General features: G+C 40.5%; 1 protein-coding gene across 2 annotated transcripts; it reads left to right on the top strand.

Moving 5' to 3' along the window:
• The first annotated feature begins 7,647 nt into the window (after positions 1 to 7,647).
• Positions 7,648 to 21,064, top strand: LOC113134315 (anoctamin-8-like). 2 transcript variants are annotated; one of them, XM_026313623.2, is made up of 18 exons: positions 7,648 to 7,935; positions 10,331 to 10,441; positions 12,061 to 12,193; positions 12,952 to 13,090; positions 13,284 to 13,380; positions 13,543 to 13,659; positions 13,821 to 13,948; positions 14,337 to 14,498; positions 15,051 to 15,203; positions 15,544 to 15,670; positions 15,879 to 15,934; positions 16,018 to 16,092; positions 17,322 to 17,819; positions 18,083 to 18,259; positions 18,369 to 18,560; positions 18,678 to 18,809; positions 19,103 to 19,213; positions 19,729 to 21,064. In XM_026313623.2, the coding sequence occupies exons 1-18, from the start codon at positions 7,746 to 7,748 to the stop codon at positions 20,386 to 20,388; spliced, it is 3,258 nt and encodes a 1,085-aa protein (XP_026169408.1). In that variant the 5' UTR covers positions 7,648 to 7,745; the 3' UTR covers positions 20,389 to 21,064. The 2 variants fall into 2 exon arrangements, with proteins under 2 accessions (XP_026169408.1, XP_026169407.1); XM_026313622.2 differs by having other exon boundaries at positions 19,726 to 21,064.
• Positions 21,065 to 21,226: the final 162 nt, after the last annotated feature.

Raw genomic sequence — 21,226 nt, 5'->3', positions numbered from 1 at the left:
TCATCTGTCCCTGCCTCTATTTTTTTATAAACAAAGCTATTTAAGAGAACACCCTGTTCGCAGACGGAAATAACTGTTTATCCTGGTGTGCGTCACCTATTGTGTGGTTAATTGTCTCCAAACGACTCTCTGACTCCTACTGTGATATTACAGTGTGTATCAGGCGGGTTTTGCTGGCAATGCCATTTAATCTGTCTAGCATTTTTATGTTTACCTGACAACCTGTCAGGAGGCCAGGACAGGCGGATGAGAGGAACCTTGCTTACATTTTGTTCTTAACCGTAGAGAACACGGATATCCATAACCTAAACAAATTTGCAATGTATCCCTTAAAAAAAAAAAAGAAAACACATGAAGGGGGGAAAGATAAAGCATTTATTGATGAGTGGTTTGACCTTTTTTCAGTAGAAGTCTAAAACAGTTTGACCGTTGCTGAGATTATAATGCAAAGCAGTAGAAATGAATATAGAGAAAAAAATGAAAGTGTTGTTTGTTTATATGTATAAATAACCCTGGTTTCAACAATTGTTAGATATAAATGGAATATTTTTCTTACATCACTGCAAAACAGTTTGGCACTACATTACTGACATATTGGATCAATTTCATTTCAATCAGAACAACTTTAGCATGGAGCCAAAATTGAGCAGGGAGACAAACCATCATGAGAACAGACAAACATCCTGTTCATTGCCATGTGAAAGGATGGGAGCGTCATGTTAATTTGAGATCCAGAAGTGCATTGTGTTGCTGCCAATTAATAAATACAGCACTTAGACTTGAACGAAGGGAGCGCTGTTTCCCGTCTGAAGGGCATCCTTTGTTTAACATCAAGTGTTTTTTCCACATTTGGGATGTGCAGCCTACTGCAGGAGTAGCTGTGAGGATATTAAAGGTCAGCTGGTTGAATGACTCTGGGAATCACTTTATTAGAATGACTGAGACACAGGACATGTTAAACTATACTTCACTGGAAAATTATAATGGCACAGGTTTCTGAAAACATGTTTCCTGTCATCTCAGAGCATTTTCCTGTCAGCTCATGTTATTTCTGTATTCCCCGTACACAAATGACACAGCGGACCATTGTTTCAAATGACATTGTGGAAAATAAATATTAGTGAAGAATGATTTCAATTGTATTTCAACTTGTTTGACCCTAAAATGTAGTAAACTTACCTGCAGACTACAAACAATATACAGTTAACTCATATTAACTGGGTTTAACAGTGTTTGAACAAAAGCCGTAGTAATAAAGAAAAATAATAAAACATTTATCTGCAAAAAATATATGAAATCAAAAGAATAATAATAGAAGTGGATGTCATTCCAGAATTTTGTGTAAAATCAAACTCTGGACCGTTAAATGAGTTCTTGGTTAAGTGTGTTGTACTTAACTAAAACATTGCACGGTGTCATATCATTTGTGTATTTAATAGCACAATGTTAGTTTGTGATTGTGCAACACAAAGGTCTAAAAAGGAGGTTTGAGATGTACCAACTGTTAACTACTCAGGTTACTGACTATAACTGACCCAGCCAAATATGTTAGAGTGTAAATTTGTGTTATAAGCAAAACATGTCAACTTTCTGGACATTTTTTTTTTCATTTCATAAGAAATGTACTTATTTAAGTAGGTCATTGTTTAGTCTATATATGCCACTGGGATCAGGATCGTCCAGTACAAGGCCAGTTTGAGGCTAAACTACTTCCACATTTTGTTACTCATCTCTGGCTGTTTTCTGGGGGTTCTTGATCCACAGCACAGTGCACGGTACTGAGACCTTTGACAAAGAGCCATTGTGTCACAGTCTCCATAGCCACCTCTCCATCTCCTGATGCAGGAAAGGGCACTGGTGCTCATGATTACGACCTCCTTCCTCACCTGGGGTTGCAGGATTGTGACCTCTTTTGTCTGTGGCTGCTAATGTTGCCTTTTTACTGTGACTTCTAATTGCATTTCCTATCCGCCTGGCCTGTGTCACAGTCCCACAGTACAGAGTTGGTAAAAACATCAGGGTGCAAAACCCTTTCTCTTGTGCAGCAATCGTAGTGTTGGGGGTGCGGAGGGGGATGTTAGCACTTGGAATAGCTGGGAGGGAAGCACTTAGAGCCCTTTTGTGTTGATGGCCTTCACCTTAACCCTCACATTCGCCTTGACCTCGTTCAGCAGAAGAGTTCTGGGAAGGGAAACATGGGTCAGTTTAATTGCTTAAAGAGGGTGGGTTTGATTTTATGTAACTTGTGTTTGAACGGCTGTGTATCCTCAGGTTTATCAACAATCCTGTATGTAACAAAGAACTAAGTGTCTCCAATTGCATTAGCTGCTCCCTGAGACTGTACAGTGTTTTTGGGGTTATTGCTAAGATCAGCTTTCTAATGTTTACAATGCTAACCTGTTCATGTTTATTAGATATGTTAACATTATTTAGTATTTGTTAGCATTGTTTCTAACCATCATGTTGTTTTGCAGTGCTGTCGGACAGCTGGGGTTGATTGTAATGGCTGCTGCTTTGAGTCAGTTTCATTCACAAATAAACGTTTTTGGAAAATAATAATTTTGACCTGAAGAGGCTGCTGAACTCAAAAGTCAGGGGTCCAAATCAAAAATATATTATCGCTATTATCTACTCTGTTTTGATGACCCATGTCAATTTAAGGTACAGACAATATTCAGTTATATTCAGCAGAATCTCCTGTTCAAAGTCTGCAGCCATGTGCTAACATCAGACTCCCAGTATGCTCACAATTACAATGCTCACATGCTGCTGTTTGTTAGGCCCTAATGTTTATTTAGCATTTTAGCATGTTTTCATTAGCTAATTAACAGTAGACACATGACAGCTCAGGCTGATGGAAATGTTAGTTTTGAGTTAGATAAGGTCACGGATAAAAAGGATTGGATAAATTATAATACTGACAAAATAATGGTGATGCATTGACAAGTCAGGGTTTCAAAATAAAATGATAAATACGGCATGTCTCCTGACCGAAAAGGTGATCCAGTTACCTTTTTCATTATACACACACAATATACAGTCGTGGCCTAATGGATAGGGAGTCAGACTTGTAACCTGAAAGTCACAGGTTTGAGTTTCAGGTCTCAGGTCTGGCAGGAATTGTCAGTAGGCAGAGTGAACAGCCAGCACACTGTCCACCATCAATGCCACGACTGAGGTGAGACCCTTGAGCAAGACACCGGTCCCCCAACTGCTCCCCAGGCGCCGCAGCATTGGCTGCCCACTGCTCCGGGTGTGTGTGCACGGTGTGTTTGTGTGTTCACTACTGTGTGTGCACTTGGGTGGAAATGGAATTTCCCCATTGTGGGACTAATAAGGGAATTAAGTTTAAGTTTAATTCAGTGGAAACTATAATATTTAAATGTTGCATTATCATGTTATCTATTGCTCCATATTTTTATCTTCTATAACACATACTAACATAACTATACAAAAAGTGAGTGAAGACTTTATTGAGGAACAAATAACTTTTTCCTCAAGTGTAATTTGATGGATGTTATGAGTTGAGCTGCTGTGAGGCCAGATCAGCTGCAACAGTGTCCTATTTATTTCAGTCATTGATTATCTATCACATGCTGAAAGCTTTACCACAGGCAGGGATGTAGAGAAGATTACTGATCAACCAGTGTGCTAACAAAGCGGAACAGAGTTAAATCCACCGCAGTTATTTGGTTTCGATCGCTCACACTCACTGTTCACTGCATCATCAGTCATGGCACAGGGTGTGTGTAAACACACGTGGACAGCCACTACCATTGAGTTGAGGTTAGCTGATGGGACAAACCTATCCTCATTAATAATAAACACTTAGTCATAATAAATAAATACCAGAATATTGCATGAGACCAAAAAGTTGTTCTGTTTCCTGCTAGCTAACAAATTGTCTGGGGGTTATCAGTTCTTTGTCTATTTTGGATAAATCAGAAAATGAAATGAGAAATGACCTCTATGGAAGACCCCAGTTATAATTTTGTAAATGAATAGGGGTCGATTTGGAAGGTCGCCTGACTCAGCAGGTTCAGGTTTAAACATGACAAAGGTTGGGCTGCCCAGAAGCCTCTCACAGAGGTCTAGTTTGACACAAACACAATGTAAATAGTGGCATGCTTTTAACTACCTTGCACTCATAGCTATACCTAGTCAGACTAATTCTTTAATTTTATGTTTGTGTTGTCTCAATAATTTACGTAAAACTACCTTTTTTGTTTACCACCTTCTGGGGAGTCTTTCTCTTTTTATTACTAGAGGTGTTTTGTTGTTTTTGTCTTTTAATCATCTCAGACATATTGCTGATTTTAGACTGTATAAATATATTTGATGTGTCATTTTGGGCAAATGTGTAACCTTAAATTCCAGATCTGTCTTTCTACTGTCTAAATTACACACGGAGCTATAATAATGAGTTCATTTCACAGGGAGGGTTGTAATGAAGTAGCTGTATTGCAATAGGTCCATATTTGAATATTACAGCAGCAGCCGGACCTTCCCCAGTGGTTTTAACCCTGTCTACTAGCGCCATCTAGTGTCCATAGACGTGTATTGCCACACTGGAATCGTAAGAAAATTTATGTTATTGATATTTGGGTAAGTTTCTTTATGATCCTCGCTCTTTTCTCGAGTATGAAGTGTACAGCAGTTTGCAACCTATAAATTTAACATCATTCTGAATGGACAAAGTTAATTTACTGAAGAAAGTGGACATTAGGAAGGTTGTAGCTTATTTCCTTACTTTTTTATCCCAATAGCATATTCTGCGGAAAAACGTCACTTTATCAGAAGTCACTTTTGGAATAATGTGATCCTTTCATTCTTAGTTCGCATTTGCAGCACTGTACTCAAAGCTGGGAACATGGACACGAAACACCGTCTTCCAACAGAGAGAGCTGAGGGATAATCTGCCCATGTGTTGACACGACAGAACGAACCTGTGACAGGCAGACAGATGTTCCTTTGGGCAATGGCCCCAGCATAAGGTGTGAATGAATAATTGATCCCAAGAAATCAAATTAGTGTCTCCCTAAACCTGTTGGGAGAGTTTTTATGCATGCTGCTGGAAAATGAGATATGCACATTTAAATATCATATGGTAATAAACAGTTTGAGTTGTTTTCAAAGTGTTTTCAAAGTTTAAGATGCTGTTTTGAAAAAGGCCTGGTTGACTATTCACACTCATAAAGGTTGTCTATGGGAGTAACATACAAGACTGGATTACCAAGCAGGTAACTATCCCAGGGGCATAAAATCAACCATGTCCACTGCAAATTTTGGTGATTTAATTAGCTGCACATTTATACCACGGCTTAAAGGGATTGTTTGACATGTTGGGCCATATATTTGGCTAAGGTCTGACATGCCCATCCAGCTACAGTTTCTTGTACAAACCTCACAGTCTGAGACATTATATTATTTTTGATTATCTTATAAATTCATTTGTTTAATTTCGGGCTGTAGCGGATCCTCGATGAACTCGATTACAAAAAATCCTCGAAGCAAATTATTTTCCTCGAGTATTTGTTTAATTTCTATCACTTGCGTCATCGGACCAGCTCAGCCTAGGAATCATTGTTCCACACGGACCGTAATCACTGTCGCACAACGCGTTTCAAAGTTGGTGCCATGACAGAGAGTGAAACCATCTGTAAAAGGCAGAAAAGGTCCAAAGTCTGGGATCATTTCAAACTTAAAATAGATGACAACACGGTGCAATGTGTGTATTGTAAAGTAGAACTGGTGAACCACAACAGCACTTCGTCAATGCTCCAACATCTGGACAGAAAACATCTGGTTGTCACAAGGTAGCATCATTTCAAGCTAACCTGTGGTTTCTGTCATGTATTACACAACAGTATTATTGTTTCAAAATGCAAATGTCTATTTTATCAGATTACTCGATTAATCGCAGAAATATTCCGTAGAATACTCGACTCCAAAACTAATTGAGAGCTGCAGCCCCTTAGTTTAATTACCTTCTTTTTCTTCAACACTTGTCCTGTGTGCTGATGGTGCCTGCTATGCTGGCGTGTTGTCACCATTTGATTGAGTTGTAGACTTGTTTGTGGTGATGGCTGATTATCTTCAGGTCATTGTGCAACGTGTTAAAACCAGTGTTGCCTTTGGCAGCCTGTCAGTCTTTTGGCACTGATGTCCAGTAGAAGGCCTTTCATGGCAAGTGTCTCAGCTGTATACGGTGAGGACTACATTTCAACAAAGTAGTCATTGTGGAAACAGTTGTAGCACGTAATGCTGGAGATCCAGCACCAAGGCGGCTTATTGCATCTGTCATTGTGGACCAGTACTTCGAGCCATAAAGTACAATGGGGCAGGTGACTTTATGCTTCAGGTTGCTATTGGCTGTGATCATTGATCTGAGGTATTTAAATCTCAAATTTACATGGAAGGTTTGTGCCATTGAACGTGTTGTACTGATTCGGGACAGTTGTCAAGCATTCATTCTTCTTCATGGAGTGGCAGGCCAAACTGCCAGTCTGTTGCTCCTGGCCTGGATTTGCGGCTTGAGATGAAATTGTTCTTTGTGGTAATCATGGAGTCATCAGCATAGAAGACTGTCTGTGGTGTCTATCTGGAGGTGATATGGAAAGCCCTTCGACCTTCCTGCAGCAGTTTGTGCATGACTTTTTAGCTCCTCGTGCAACAGATGGATTCAACCTATAAGTTCTTCATGGTGTTTCAGTGTGTGTCAGATGACCTTGCAGATGACCAGATGATATTGTAGATTTGGTGGCCAATGATGCGCTCAAAGCTCTTCATGGTGTTATTGGCACAGTCAGCAAGGCTGCCCTCCTGCTTCCAGATCGGGACAGTCTTGCTGTGCTGGCAATCAGTGGACATGGTCTATTCTTCAAAGAACAATAGAACTTTTGTTTCCCCACGCTGCCATTGTAAATAACTTTGCACTGCTTCATCGTGTTTCTTAAAGTGTACAGATGTTAACACATCACTGCTTCAGTGCCACATGTCAGCGTTCCTATCTGGAGGGTCATTATGCTGGTGTTCTTCTTCCCATCACTCCGTTTATGTTTCAAAGGACGTTTTAGCAGTCTTTCAGGAATCCATGGCGATACAGAAATATGATGACTATCTAGTGACTATTGAGGGTCTTAAAAATCAGCTGACCTGTCCCGGAGGCCTGTCCTGATAGGTCCACCTTCAGCTTGCCCTGTTGTGGAGGCAAGAGAGTTTCTGATGGCACCACTTGTAGGAACATACCCTGCTACCTATCAGTTTAGTTTGATCATCTTATAGCAATAATAGTGAGGGGTTTTTTTTAAATATATTTATTGCAGTAGCATAGTTTGTAATCTTGACAAATAGGTTAGTTAGGTGGTAAATCACTGTCCAAAATACATCTCTTAATACCCTAGACTTTATTTTAAAAAACTGATAAAGATACTTTTATAATTATACTTGACATTCTCTGTATGTGCAGCTAGTGGTCCACTGCAGCTGGGAGATGTCATGTCATTGTTTGTAAACCTGGAGCAGCCAGGTGTTCCCCTATAAGCTCTGTCGTCACTGGCCAGTCACGACTGGTGCGCGAAACGTGTATATGCCATGATCATGTTCTTCCTCCTCCTCCTCCTCCTCCTCCTCCACATCTATCTGACAGCTACACCAGGCTTTCCCCTTCACATACAAGGGCCATGCAATAAAAGCGTCGTCCTCCGTGCAGTGCGGTGGTCCAGCCCCTGAAGCACTTGGAGTATATGTCCAGCGCTATGCAGGCGGCGGGCACCGGAGCCTCTGACACAGACGCTACTGTAAACAGCGGTGGCGCTGACGACAGCGACGGGGCAGGAGATAGGATGGACAGGTCGGTGCCAAGCGAGCAGCAGGACAGGACCAGCAACCACCAGCAGACACAGCAAACGTCCTCCTCACAGTCCGGGGTGCTCGGTGAGTGTGACAGAAAAACACAGTGTGCATCCTGCGTGCGTTCAGTGGAGATCAGAGGACGCTGGGTATTTTTCTTGGCTGTCGAAAAAAGGGATGAGGATACGGGAGATTAGGCTGTGTACGTGTATATGGTGCAACCTCTGATGGTTAACAGATTTAACCGAATGAGCAGTGATCAGCTGCCAGTCGTCGGTGATTGGGTTGTTGATTTCCTTGCAGCTTTCCTTTTAGTGCGCATTCCGGTTCAGACAGGCCCGAGAAGAGTCGGGTTTTGTGGTCCACAGGTGCATGTAGGAGCAGAGGAGGTGCATGTCCCGACGGGATGGGCTCCACTACTGTGTACTCTGTGTTGCAGGCTCAGATGTCATACATGTCCGTTTTGTCTCATTGGTTCAGACTTAAGCATCAATGGAAATAATTTCAGCAGTGAATAAGCAAATCACTGGTGTTCGATCATTTTATAACCTTCACTGGGGGGGGGGGGGGGGCTCTCTCTATTCTTTCATCTCTGGGCCCCCTGGATCATTTAACATGTGCTCCAGGCCCATTCAGTATCTCTGAAGAGGAGAGATTGGTGATACTAAATAAATAAAAAATAAATAATGTACTAAATAAATAAATAAATAAACAAGGGCTGATACAGCCTTTAAAGTGAGCCGTTTTTAGATTTTCTAAGAATGGACCATTCATCTTCCTGCAGAGGTGAGTTTTTCTGCAGCACTGTGCCATGTGCCAGCAGTGAGAACCATTTACTAGAACAGGAAGAACATTAGAAGAACATCATCAATGAGGACTGCGCAGTTTCACAACGTGAAGTCATCTTTATGGATTATGGTGTCATGTCTGAACAATGTTATTTTAGCATTAGGATTATGTCAGTGTGGTTCTAGTGTTTTGCAGGAGTTGTGAAGTTGCTCTGAGGTATGTACGATGAGGCTAACTTTTGTAAAGTCTGTATAGTCTGGAGTTGTCTGCATTTATTGAAAACAGTTAATGCTGAAATCTGTTCATTGCCACTCCAGCGAATTGATTCGCTACCTGTTGCCTGTGGCGTTGGCCTGCTTTCATCATTAGTGTGCACTCCAGTTTATTCCCATGTTGCAAGTGGTGTGAATTGGACACTGTAACCACCCATGGGTGATGGTCTATCTGATAAGACTGGATAGGCTAAATGGTCTGCATGCTAACCAATGTACCAGATCAGCCATCAGACCCCCCCAGCCCCAATAACTGTTATTGTTTCTAAATATATAGGTCCATGTGGTTTTCTCCACATTGTGTGCAAGTAGCCACAGGAGAAGCCTGACATATATAACAATATCTGATGCACAGTAACTAATGATTGCCTAACTCATGTTAGGGATCTTCAGAGATGATTACTGCCCAGGCTGCATGATTCATCACTAGTGTTCACACGAATACAAACATACAGAGAAGATACTTTATACGATTTTGCAATGCACACCAGTGCTATTGCAACAGTGGACATTAGATCTCATTACACAAGATAATCGGGTTGTGAATGGATTTGCATCACAGATATTTAGAATTTCCTGGAGGGGATTAATAAATAATAATACATTTCATTTATATATTTATATGTCTTCTGGAAGATTCAGCTGGAATAAACCACTATGTTACAGGTAGTCAGAGAGATAACCACGAGTAAATACCCCATACAATTCTCAAAAGACAAAGAAAAAAGCATTCAGTGTCACTGCAGAATGGGAAATACTCATAATGGACATGTACTGAGGTGTCACGGTGTGATTCAGTTAATGAAGAGATCAGCCACTAACTGTGGCCAGTGTGTGAGGGAGAGAGTGTGTCATTCGAAAGTGTGACTTTAAAATGAGCAACTAATTTGTGAAAAAAGTAGAGGCAGCAGAAATGATGACTTCACAGCGTGGACCTGGATGGTGATAATGTACAAGTGGCAACCACAGTGCTGAGAAAACCAAGCCCTGTTGCTTTGTCTTTATTTAGTGGGTGTAGAGACAGACTTGAAAAGCTAGTTTGCTAGTGGCTATTTACTCATGCACCAGCCAGTCTACAGAGCTTCTGTTTGTTTGCTGCTCATATTGCAGCAAAGTCAACCTTCACGCTGGCTGAACAATTATTTTTGAAAACGTCTCTCATTCTGTTTCCATGAAAAGAGAAAAATAAAATAAGAAAGGACAGACAACATGGAAGAAATAACGTCAGTGATGAGTGCTAATAATGACAAACCTGTCATCTGTGTTTTTGATCACCCTAATGAGAAAATACCACCTGTCCCCCTTCTTCTCTCTCATATACCATCTCTCTTTCTTATTTATTCTCCGTAATCACATTAAACTATATTAATCCCAGTCCGACTCACCTAATCCCTCTGTTGCCTCATCTTTCTTTTTAGATAAACTGTTTGGGAAACGCCTTCTTCAGGCCCGACACTACATCATGTCTAGGAAGTCCTGGCTGAAAATGGTGCCCACAGAAAACTGTGATATCCTGATGACATTCCCAGGTACTGCAAGCTCACGCCTGTCCTCCCCGGTCATCGTGCGATGAGTCCCTCACTGTACAGAGAACAGCACTTTAAATTAATAGCACTCATTAAATGTCTGTGGTGGTCAGCCAGTCACTCAGATTTATGACTGGGACTTAAAACGGTCTCAGGCGACAATCAGATCCCATCCATTTACACCAGCTTTGTCTCCACACCAGCCCCCCTTTTAAATATGTTTTAAAAGAGCTGAAAATGTGTGGATTTATCAGCACTTTTTAAAAATCAATTGATAGCTCTACCTTTGCAGTTTGTCTATATAATCTAAACACCTATAACCTGTACAAAGCACATCCCGCACAAACAGCACTTCAGCAGGATTAATTCATAGAGGATAGATGTGACTTTTTATTCCATTAAACTGTACTCATTAATCCCAAGACACACAGTCCTTCACACTGTGTAGGTTTAAGTTTTGCTCAATGTGTGACTGCTCTTCCTGTTTGCAGCTTCTCTGTTTAACACACTACTATGATTTTTGAGACTGTTCTTCTTGTTATAGAGATGTACTTTTATAAATCAGTTATGTAATTTTATAAAATAGTTCTGTAATGACTAATAATGTAATGCAATGTCATGCATTTAATGCTAATTGAAACAAAAGGGAAGTTTCTCACATTTGGATTAGCTGCAGTAAACCCGTTAACAGTGGAAATAACCAGATCTCATTAATGTAGCCTCTTTCTGTATGGATTTGCTTGGTTACATGTTGTTTATTTAAAGATTACAAATGTAGCTTAGATGACGTAGTATGTCAAACCAAGTGATATTTAAGTTATTTACACTGCCTGAACTTAAACCTATCTTTTAGGCTTAATAATCAAATGTCAGTTCTTTTTATCACTTGCACAGTTCAGCTGCTTTCACTGCTAACTCTTAACTGGAAAGGTGCTTGCAATGCAGCTAACAGGGGAAAAAATGGGAAAAAATAGGAAAACAATGCTAAATAAGCTCAAAATTCAATTGTTTTACTGGAACTGGTAATCAACACAAGTGTGATAGGTTATGTGTTGATCATCAAGTAACTGTAGTATAGTTAATTTTGCAGTTTTTTTGTCAGTTAATCATGCTGGTTAAAATTAAGAGTCATTTCCTATTTGATGTTTGTTTTTCATTTTAGGTGTGAAAATTGTCTTATTAGTTTAATAGTGAAACTGGAGCACAAAGTGGTTTAATTGACTGCCTGTGTGCCGTAAACTGGCTGAAACAGCTGGAATCAGACTGGTATCAAACTTCTTTAGAGTTGATCCTTTGAGTTGATAGAAAGAATGTAGACTATATGTAGGCAGGGATTTAATTGAAGTGGCCTTTCAGTGTCGCCACCATCCCACTGCTTCTTGGACATTCTGTCAGAGCAGTGGAGGTTGACTGCACTTCTGCTTCTTTATGCATCAGCAAATGTATCATTTCCTTCCTTTGGCTAAAACTCCTACATGTGTAAGGAAGTAAAGTATGAATAGTTTGAATAAACAGTTGTTTTTAAAATATGTGATTTAATACACATTTTCAGTATTAATGAAAATTTAAAGGATAAAAAGTATGGTGTCAAACTTAAACCGCAACATTTTTTGTCCCTCCAGATATAATAGATGACCACACTCTGCTGTGGCTCCTGAATCAGATTCGGGTTGGGATCCCACAAATCACTATTCAGATCCGACAGCATAAACACACCCAGGCACACGCCTTCTTCATCACGACAACATTTGAGAAGTAAGACTCTGAAACTTACATTCTCACTTACTCTTTGCATGCATGTTTAGGCTTGGATGACTCTCTTTGCTTGATCTGTGTCCAAGCAGCTGGCAAGTGCTGGTACAAACATGAATGACTAAAGGCAATACAGAATGTGATCATGTTTTTGTTATGGATATTGAAAAGTATGGCAGCTTAAATAAATAGTTGGATATATTGGAAGGCATTTTCACTTTCTTGAGGTAAAGAGCCAGGTTAATTCTTTCTGTCTGTTTCCTCTGTCTGAGCTAACTGTTTACTGACTTTAATTGGACATTTAAAGGTGCAGTGTGTAAAATGTGAAAGATTCAGCAGCATGTTGGGGTGAGACTGCAGAATGTAACCACCCCTCCTGCCCCTTTCCAGGCTCATTAAGAAAATGCTACAGTTGGTATTCTCTGGTGACTGCACACTAATGACAATATATTTATGAACTCAGCATTATGTTTCTGCTAAAAGATCGCTCTAAATATTACATACTGAATCTTTAATGTACAGATGTGAGAGAAGTATCAATTAAAAAAAGCAAATAATGTATGAGCTCACTTCAGAAAAAAACAACACTGCTGGCCATCTTCCAATTCTAGTTTTAATGTGTGTTTCCAGTTTGATGCGTGCAATGGTTTAATGCATATTAAAAACCCTGGCTGGGTTTTCTGCAGTTCAACCTCTGCACAGTGCTTGTGCTCCATTAGGTTTAATCGTGCTGATCCTTTACCCTCTGTGCTCACCTTCAGCTTACTGCGAGGAGCAGAGCAGATGGGCATGCACAAGACCGTCAAACCGCAGTTCGGCGGTGGGATGCGGCGCTTTTCCTGTGAGGAGGACAACATCTATGAAAACATTGAGAGCGAGCTCTGCTTTTTTACCTCACAGGTAAAGGACTCACATGGCCTATGGTTTAGACTAGAGGTCTAAACCGTAGGCCATGTGAGTTGTATATCAGTGTTGGAGTAAATTATTATTTATTTAATTATTATTTAGATGAAATGACAATTTCAGTACATTTTTAGTTGTATTTCATAAATTTAAAATATATGCATGTAACTCTAACATGTTGTTGTATCAGGAGCGTCAGAGCATCATTAAGTATTGGCTGGACAACCTGCGAGCCAAACATGGGGAGGCGCTTCACAACATTAACTTTCTGGAGGGACAGCCAATCAGTATGCTGATATTTATTATTGTCATCACTGATCATTTTCATGTTGTTCCACAGAATTTTTCATTTGTCTGTTAAGCAGCTGAACACATACTTTCCTTTTATGTTCTTTTTTTAAATGTCAACTGAGATGCAATGCAGGCGTTTTGTGATGTGTCCTCTTTAGTTCCAGAGCTGATAGCTCGTGGGGTGATCCATCAAATGTTTCCTCTCCATGAGCAGAGGATCCTCAACCAGCTGATGACATCCTGGGTCCAGGCTGTGTGTGAACGGCAGCCCCTAGGTAGAAAACCTGTTTTTTTAGAAGAACTTTTGCCAGGACAGTAAATGAGAAATGCACCAATTCACAGTTACTGACACTAATACTATGGTAATTATAAAGTATTTGCTGATGTAACTTGTGAGAACCAGTTTTAGCTGTTAATGATTACATCTGCTTTATAGACGACATCTGTGACTACTTCGGAGTGAAGATCTCCATGTATTTTGCCTGGCTGGGTTTCTACACTAACTCCATGCTTTACCCTGCTGTTATTGGCTTTCTGCTCTGGATATTAGCAGAAGCTGACCAGGTGCTTGAAACCTCTTCTGTAACAAGATTTGTTGATTTTCTCACTTTTAATTGTAAACTGTAAATAATCCCAAATAACATCCTTTAACTGTCACAGCATAAGTGACTGGCACTGATTTGAAATCTTGTTTTTACCTTTCATTTACATTTTAGTTTTATTTTTATGTCAGAAATGTCAAAAGACATTTTATTTTGTTGCCTGTCTTCATATATTTATTATTTATTTTAGCTTGTTCTGTCAAACATCATCTTGTCCTTTGAAATGCGAATGAAATTGCACTTGGGAAATAACAGATAAGAGAAGTTAAAGCACAAACACAAACCAGTGAACTCAATATATTTTCGTAAGTTGTATCAACATGTTTGATTCTCTTTATGCTGTCTCACAGACCAGTCAGGATATCTGCTGTGTGGTTTTTGCCCTCTTTAATGTTGTGTGGGCGACTTTGTTTCTGGAGCGCTGGAAGAGGCGAGAGGCAGAGCTGGCATACAGGTGGGGCACCCTGGACACCCCCGCTGAGTCCTTGGAGGAGCCCAGGCCCCAGTTCAGGGTGAGGATTTTTGCCATAGCCATGAATGAAAAAGCACAAATTTTGTTGTGTGTTGCGTTGTTGTGCTATGTTGGGAATAAGCTGTGAAAACCTAAACTTTAGGTTCATACATTGAAAATTCTTTGTCAAAATTGCACTCTGGGAAACTGCAGTCATCAGCCTGTGGTTTACTGTTGTCTGTGAGCAGTTGTGGAAGTACACACACAATACCAGGAAATGTGATGATTATGTTTACACAAAGAGTGTGTCTCTCATAGCCCAGAGAGACCACTTTTGTCTAAAAACATCACCTCAAAATGTACTGTAAAGGCGTATTTTTATTTTCATTATCTGCTTTACACAATAAACTGGGGCACAGCAAACACATTTTCTGTAAAGACGTTTCTGGTCATATTAAAATAATACAACCATTTAAAAATGAAGCAGTCATTATGGAGCACTTTTTGCACAGATATTTAAAATCCACTTTCCAGTCAGGATGATGGCATTCACCACAAACAAAGTCTCTAGTGCACACTGTGTCTCTTTCCTCTTCTTCTTTTGTCTCTGCAGGGTGTAAAGCGATGCAGTCCCATAACAGGCTGTGAGGAGTTCTACTACCCGCCCTGGAAGAGAGCTCTGTTCAGATGGCTGGTTAGCCTGCCCATCTGCCTCCTCTGTCTCTGTTTCGTCTTCCTCGCTATGCTCCTCTGCCTGGAGCTGCAGGTTTGAACAGACACCACTGTTTTTTTCACTGAATGGAAATGAAGTTGATAAATGGGGATGATACTGTATTACTTCTATAGAGGTACTGGAAAAGTCAATATTAACACAACAGTTAAATATATAACAGTATAACAAATCATGTGCCAGAGAACTTGGGATCCATAACCATAATTTAGTCAGAAGATGTGTCCATTATATCATTTTGAAAGCTAGACTACATTGAAATATGCTTTGTCCCAGTTCAGAACCATTTAATAGCCTTCTAAAAATAGCTTCAGGACATGTCAGATAGGACTGGATATGACTTAAATATTCATCACTCTTCTAATTTACCTTGCAGGAAGTGGTGATGGAGGTTCAGGAGCTACCTGGCATTACAAGATTCATTCCTAAAATACTTCTGGCCATTACTGTAACCATATGTGATGAAGTGTATAAGAAAATTGCCTACTGGCTCAATGATATGGGTAAGAAATACACAATTAACTCTCTGGGCACAATAGTGATATAGAGTTAGAAGAAAATTACTTATAAGAAATGTTATTTTATTGCACGCATTTTCCCAAGACTGTACTATTAAGGTAGTCATTTTCTTAGTATGCAGGAGTATACTGCTACCTGAGGGCTGTTCAGCTGCAGGTGACTAAGGTTTCTCATATTTCTCTCTTCATCCAGAGAACTACCGACTTCAGAGTGCCTATGAAAATAATCTCATCATCAAGATGGTGTTTGTAAGTCATGCTTCAGTTTGGGTTAGAATACAGATAAATGATCTCAGTTTGACTCACTGTAATGACGTCTGGTTGCTTTACAGTTTGAATTCATCAATTCTTACCTGAGCCTTTTCTACATTGCATTCTACCTCAAGGACATGGAGCGACTGAAGGAGGTAAAAACAACTATGAGCAGTACAACAAATAGTAAGAAGCCATGTTAAGTGAAAGGTTGTTTGGTATGAATGTGACAATATGTAGCAGTGGCCACTGGCAGGTCATTAACTCTTGGTTAACCTTTTCAAGGTTTCTCTTCTTACAGTGCACATAATGCAGATAATGACAAATTACTACTCCAAACTTTTTAAACAAATGATAGAATTTCTTCACTGTAGCGAACTTGCTAAATCTCAGTTTTTTGGCCACTATTTGAGTAACCTATGAAGGTGAACCATCAGCTGCACAAAATACTGTCACTGCCATTTGTAAATCTCACAGCAGCAGCCGTGTTTAATTTTAACAAGGACAGACTAATCAGAAATCAGTGAACATTTTTGTGAAGTGCAATCAGCAGTATAGCCACTCAAATAATCTTTTATTTTGTTGTATAACTGAAGAATGGTATGACCTGAAAACCAGCATAATTCCAAAGAAATGCAATGTAGAAACACCTTCCTGTGTTTTTAACACTGATGAAATATCAGCTGAAGAAGTGGCAAATGGGCTGCTGAGAATATCTGCAGGAAGTTCTCTCAAAACCCCACACTAACTCATTAGTAAATAAAGAACTTTTTTTTTTTTTACTGTTTAGAGCCCCTTTGTGTCTTGTCATGTTATTTAGGAAGTTATGAGTCAGTGAACAAAAGAATGCTTTCAGGAACAGCCACGCACACTGTTTAATTTACTCAATCTTTTCCATTTCCTAGTGTTTTTGGTTTCGGAAAGGCTAAGTAAAACACCTCCATCCTCTTTAAATGCAGACTGTCATCCTTCCTACCACCCTACTTCAACATGTGGGAAGCTGTGCCATACTTATGGCTGTTATTATTCTGCTGAATGAAACATTAGCTGCCATAAACTACCGATCACGCCAGGCCAAGTAAGGCTACCAGCAAAATCCTTGAGAGTATTGACTCAACAAGGGTGTGTTACATTGCTCACAAATACAGCTTTTCATCTGTAAGGAGAAGATTATTTCCTTTCTCACAAGTTATAGTCTCTCTTTAATGTTATGAGGTGTGTTAGATGCTGTAAATATCCTGGGTTAACGTCAGGCAGTGAAATTTATACCATTTGTACCTTCATTGAGACTCAGCATCTACATCACCAGTGTCTGCTAGATACAGTATGTGTCTGTTTTCTAAAACACTCTGAACTGTAACAGATGTTCTCCTGCTCTTCACAGATGCTGGCTACTCTCCTGATCTTCCGCCAGTTTCTACAGAATATAAAAGAGGTCCTTCAACCTTATCTCTATGAGCAAAACAAGCTGGGTGTCTTCACCCCAAAGGTGCTGTGGGAGCTACTCCAGGCCATCATACTCAAGTATGGCCGCCTGGCTCTCGGAAAGGCCCAGGCTTCAATGACAGCCTATTCCTTCCTGGGTCCTAAAGGGATCCCTGTCAGCCACAGTGCTAATGGTCACCCAGAGCCAAAGAGAAGAGGGGATCTGAAAGCTGGATTCAGGCTGACAGAGGAAGAGTGGGACATGAATGACAGCGCTTTGAAGCAACGTAAAGTCAGTTTCACTGAGAAGGTTGACTACCAGGATGTCACAACAGAAACACAGGCGGGAGATGACAGCTTTCTTGAGGATAGCCCCACATTAGTGGAGGAAGGGATGGATCCCTCCAGTATTTTTGACAGTTGTGATGAGGACAGTGACTGTGAATCATTGACTCAAGTATGTGGTCTGTTTGGTTAACTTTGTGGGCTCTGCACAATGTACTTATTTAAAATTGTCATACAAATTCCAGTTTGCTAAAGAAGCTATAAAAATGTGTTTTGATATTTCCAGCTATTTACATTCAGTGTTTCATGTAGTTTTATGAACATTCACTTGTATCTATGGATTCCTCTCATTTATCCAGAGAGTAGAGCTGCAGAACTGAAAATGTCTCAGAAGTCACTGGAGAGAGTACTCTAGTCTGATGTTTACTTTCACAGGACTCCAAGGAGAATGCCACTATGTCCTCTTCAAAGGAACTGGACTCTCTCTGTCAGAGAAGAAAGAACATATGTGAGGGAAAAGAGGACAAGAAGTCGTGGATCGATCCACCAGAAGAACCAAAAACTGTCACACTGACCCAGGCTGAGATTGAAAGCTGCATGCAGACATATGAGGTGGGATTCATGCTCAGAAAAATGCTAATTTTACAAACTATACAATGTTCCTCTATACAATGTTCCCATGGAAATGCTAATATCGTTTCATAATGTTTGACGGCAACAGGACACACTTCAGGACTACCAGGAGATGTTCATTCAGTTTGGCTATGTGGTTCTCTTCTCCTCTGCATTTCCCCTGGCGGCTATGTGTGCTCTTATCAACAACATCATTGAGATCCGCAGTGATGCCCTGAAGCTCTGTACTGGCCTCCAGAGACCTTTTGGGCAGAGGGTGGAGAACATCGGACAATGGCAGGTCAGTGTTCTTTGTTTTGGAAAATGTCGCACAAGCCTTCCAGACGACAGTGTACATAGTGGCAGGACCTAATAGTAAATGTCTCTTTCTCTGTCTCTACCTTTCTTTAAACACCAGACTGCAATGGAGGCCATGGGATTGATAGCCATTATAGTTAACTGTTACTTGATCGGTCAGTGTGGACAGCTCCAGCGTCTGTTCCCCTGGTTGAGTCCGGAGATGACCATTATTTCCATCGTCTTGCTGGAGGTATGCACTGCACTGTGTACAGTAAATGCAGGCGTGTCCATAAAGAGTTTTGTATTTTTAAAAGGAGGTAGTTTGACTTTCACCAAACATTACAAAAGAAGTATGGGTGTGTGTGGCCTGCTGTCTTTTTTTTTGCTTCAAAATCAAAATTTTGAGGCAGCCTCATTATCGAAGAGTTTTTGTCATGACATGTGTTGTCTACAGAAAAACTGCAGAATATGAAACAGAATGTGATTGTGCCTTGTTGCAGCCTTGTGTTGAGCCTGTCCCTTTGTGGTCTCGGTGGTTTACAGCACTTTGCAATCCTCCTAAAGTACATCATCCATGTTGCCATCCCTGATATCCCTGGCTGGGTAGCAGAAGAGATGGCCAAGCTAGAGTACCGACGAAGGGAAGCTTTCAAGGTATAGTTGTATCATAGCTTGAAAGACCTTCGGCCATTGTAAGGCTTGCTGCTGGCTGTAACTTGTGTGATGTATCATTTTTCTTCACATGTATCCCTCTATGTCCTTTGATGTGCATTGTCCAAAAAATGCACCCTAGTGTTATATGTCCATTAGAAATAATGTGTTTGACTGTTTTGATGTTGTATCACGTCAGTGGCACATGTCTTGATGGTGTCTGAAAAGTTTGACCATAAGGATTGTTGCACAGCTGCAAGCAAGTCAGTGTATTTCATGCAAACATGTACAAACAGATGGAGGGCAGATTGTTACTGTGTTAATACAGTGGTCTGGTTTATTCTTTAATTTGCTAGTAGGCCTACAACTGTATGCCCCTTCTTACTTATGACACGCATGTATTCAATCTGTTCCTTATCCAGTTCTCTCCTTTCTTTCTCTGTTTCACTCTTTCTTCCAATGATTCTTTCTCCCTCCTCTTCTGTCTTTTCATTTTACCACACCTCCCCAATTAGAAGCATGAGCAGCAGGCCCAGCAGCACTTCCAACAGCAGCTCAGACGCCGACGTGAAGAGGAGGAGCTTCAGCGTCAGGCCGAGCTGCAGGCCGAGGCCCGTCAGGAGAGTGAGTACCACAAGGCAGACACCCAGCACCAGCATCACCACGATAAGGCACCTGGGGGCAAGCCAGGGGACAAGCCTAAGAGACCCAGTTCCCTGCTGGGAAACAACAATGTGATGAAGCTAAAGCAAATCATCCCCCTCCAGGGTAAGTTCTCCTCCAGCACCTCACGCTCACCAGCCCAGTCCCCAACAGGAGGTGAGGCAAAACTCCCTGGGTTTCTGAAATTCCTGAAATCACCTGAAGTGAAAAAAGAGCCAGCAGTTGCAGTTGGAGTAACGCCAGGGTCAACGGTGACATCTTCAGTTCCCCCTAGTGGCCAAGAGAGGTCACAATCCCCCAACAGGACATTCAGCCCTGGGAAGCTGTTCAGTTTCAGCAAGTCGGAGGGTACGGTTGTGTGTGTGAATGGCACACAACAACCAACCCAGCCTGCTAACACTCAGCCCAACAGGTCTGACTTCAACACAACCCCAGAGGAATTACCTTCTAACGAGTCAGATAAAGGAGAATCAAGACAGTTGACTGATTTAGAAAACTCTGGCTCAAAGAGTTAATAAATGTTCAACTATCCCAATGTATTATTATAAGTGGAGAGCAATGTACAAATGTTCAGGCAGCATTCAGAGACAGCAATGCACCTGTACTGTAGGAGAACACATTAGTCACAAGGACCACAGGTAAGATCGGCAAATGTTATACTTTCACTCTTGATGCAACTTATTTCACACAAAGTATTATTATCTAACACTTGATTATCTAGTGTCCATCAAAAAGAAATGTACAGTAAGTGTAACTCTATGAATGGGGCTTGAGTAACCTTTACTTAAGGGTATAAACTGCATGACTGCCTGGTTTTTAATAACACCAGATCATGTTAATGTAAAGGATCTTTTTGAAAAAAACAAAACAAAAAAAAGACAGGATCTGATTATCAATAAGCCCTTCTGTCAAAGGATATGAACAGCAGCTTTCCATTCTAGGTTTATTTCTCACTCTGATGCCTGTATTGAATGCATGTTGCATCATGTGCATGCATTACACATCCATCATGTCCGTTCTGTTGTGAAGCACTTTCAAAGCCATTATATTCTTCCGCAATAGGTCAGATTATACTCACTGTGACCATGAAAAATATTCTATTTTTCTTAACTTTGATTTTCTATGAATTATTTTATTACATAAATTAGTGAATGTACATCTATGATGCAAATGAATCTCACTTGAATAAACACCCATCAATAGTCAACACATCGGCCAGTTTCGTTACCAGTTAATAAATGTCACTGGAGGATTCACTCTTGCCGGGTTGATTTGTTTCCTTGAAATATATGCATGTATGTGGCAACTATAACAAATTCCTAAGGATATCTCTGCCAGAAGACAAGTTTCCAG

Source organism: Mastacembelus armatus, chromosome 17 (genome assembly GCF_900324485.2).
Source record: "Mastacembelus armatus chromosome 17, fMasArm1.2, whole genome shotgun sequence".
NCBI lineage: Eukaryota > Metazoa > Chordata > Actinopteri > Synbranchiformes > Mastacembelidae > Mastacembelus > Mastacembelus armatus.
Note: the sequence above shows the minus strand (reverse complement) of the source record. Positions and strands in the feature narration are given on the sequence as shown.

Coding starts and splice junctions, on each gene's coding strand:
- LOC113134315 (XM_026313622.2), top strand. CDS start 7,746: ATGTCCAGCGCTATGCAGGCGGCGGGCACCGGAGCCTCTGACACAGAC. Junction 7,936..10,330: donor CTCACAGTCCGGGGTGCTCG/GTGAGTGTGACA, acceptor CTTTCTTTTTAG/ATAAACTGTTTGGGAAACGC. Junction 10,442..12,060: donor TATCCTGATGACATTCCCAG/GTACTGCAAGCT, acceptor TTGTCCCTCCAG/ATATAATAGATGACCACACT.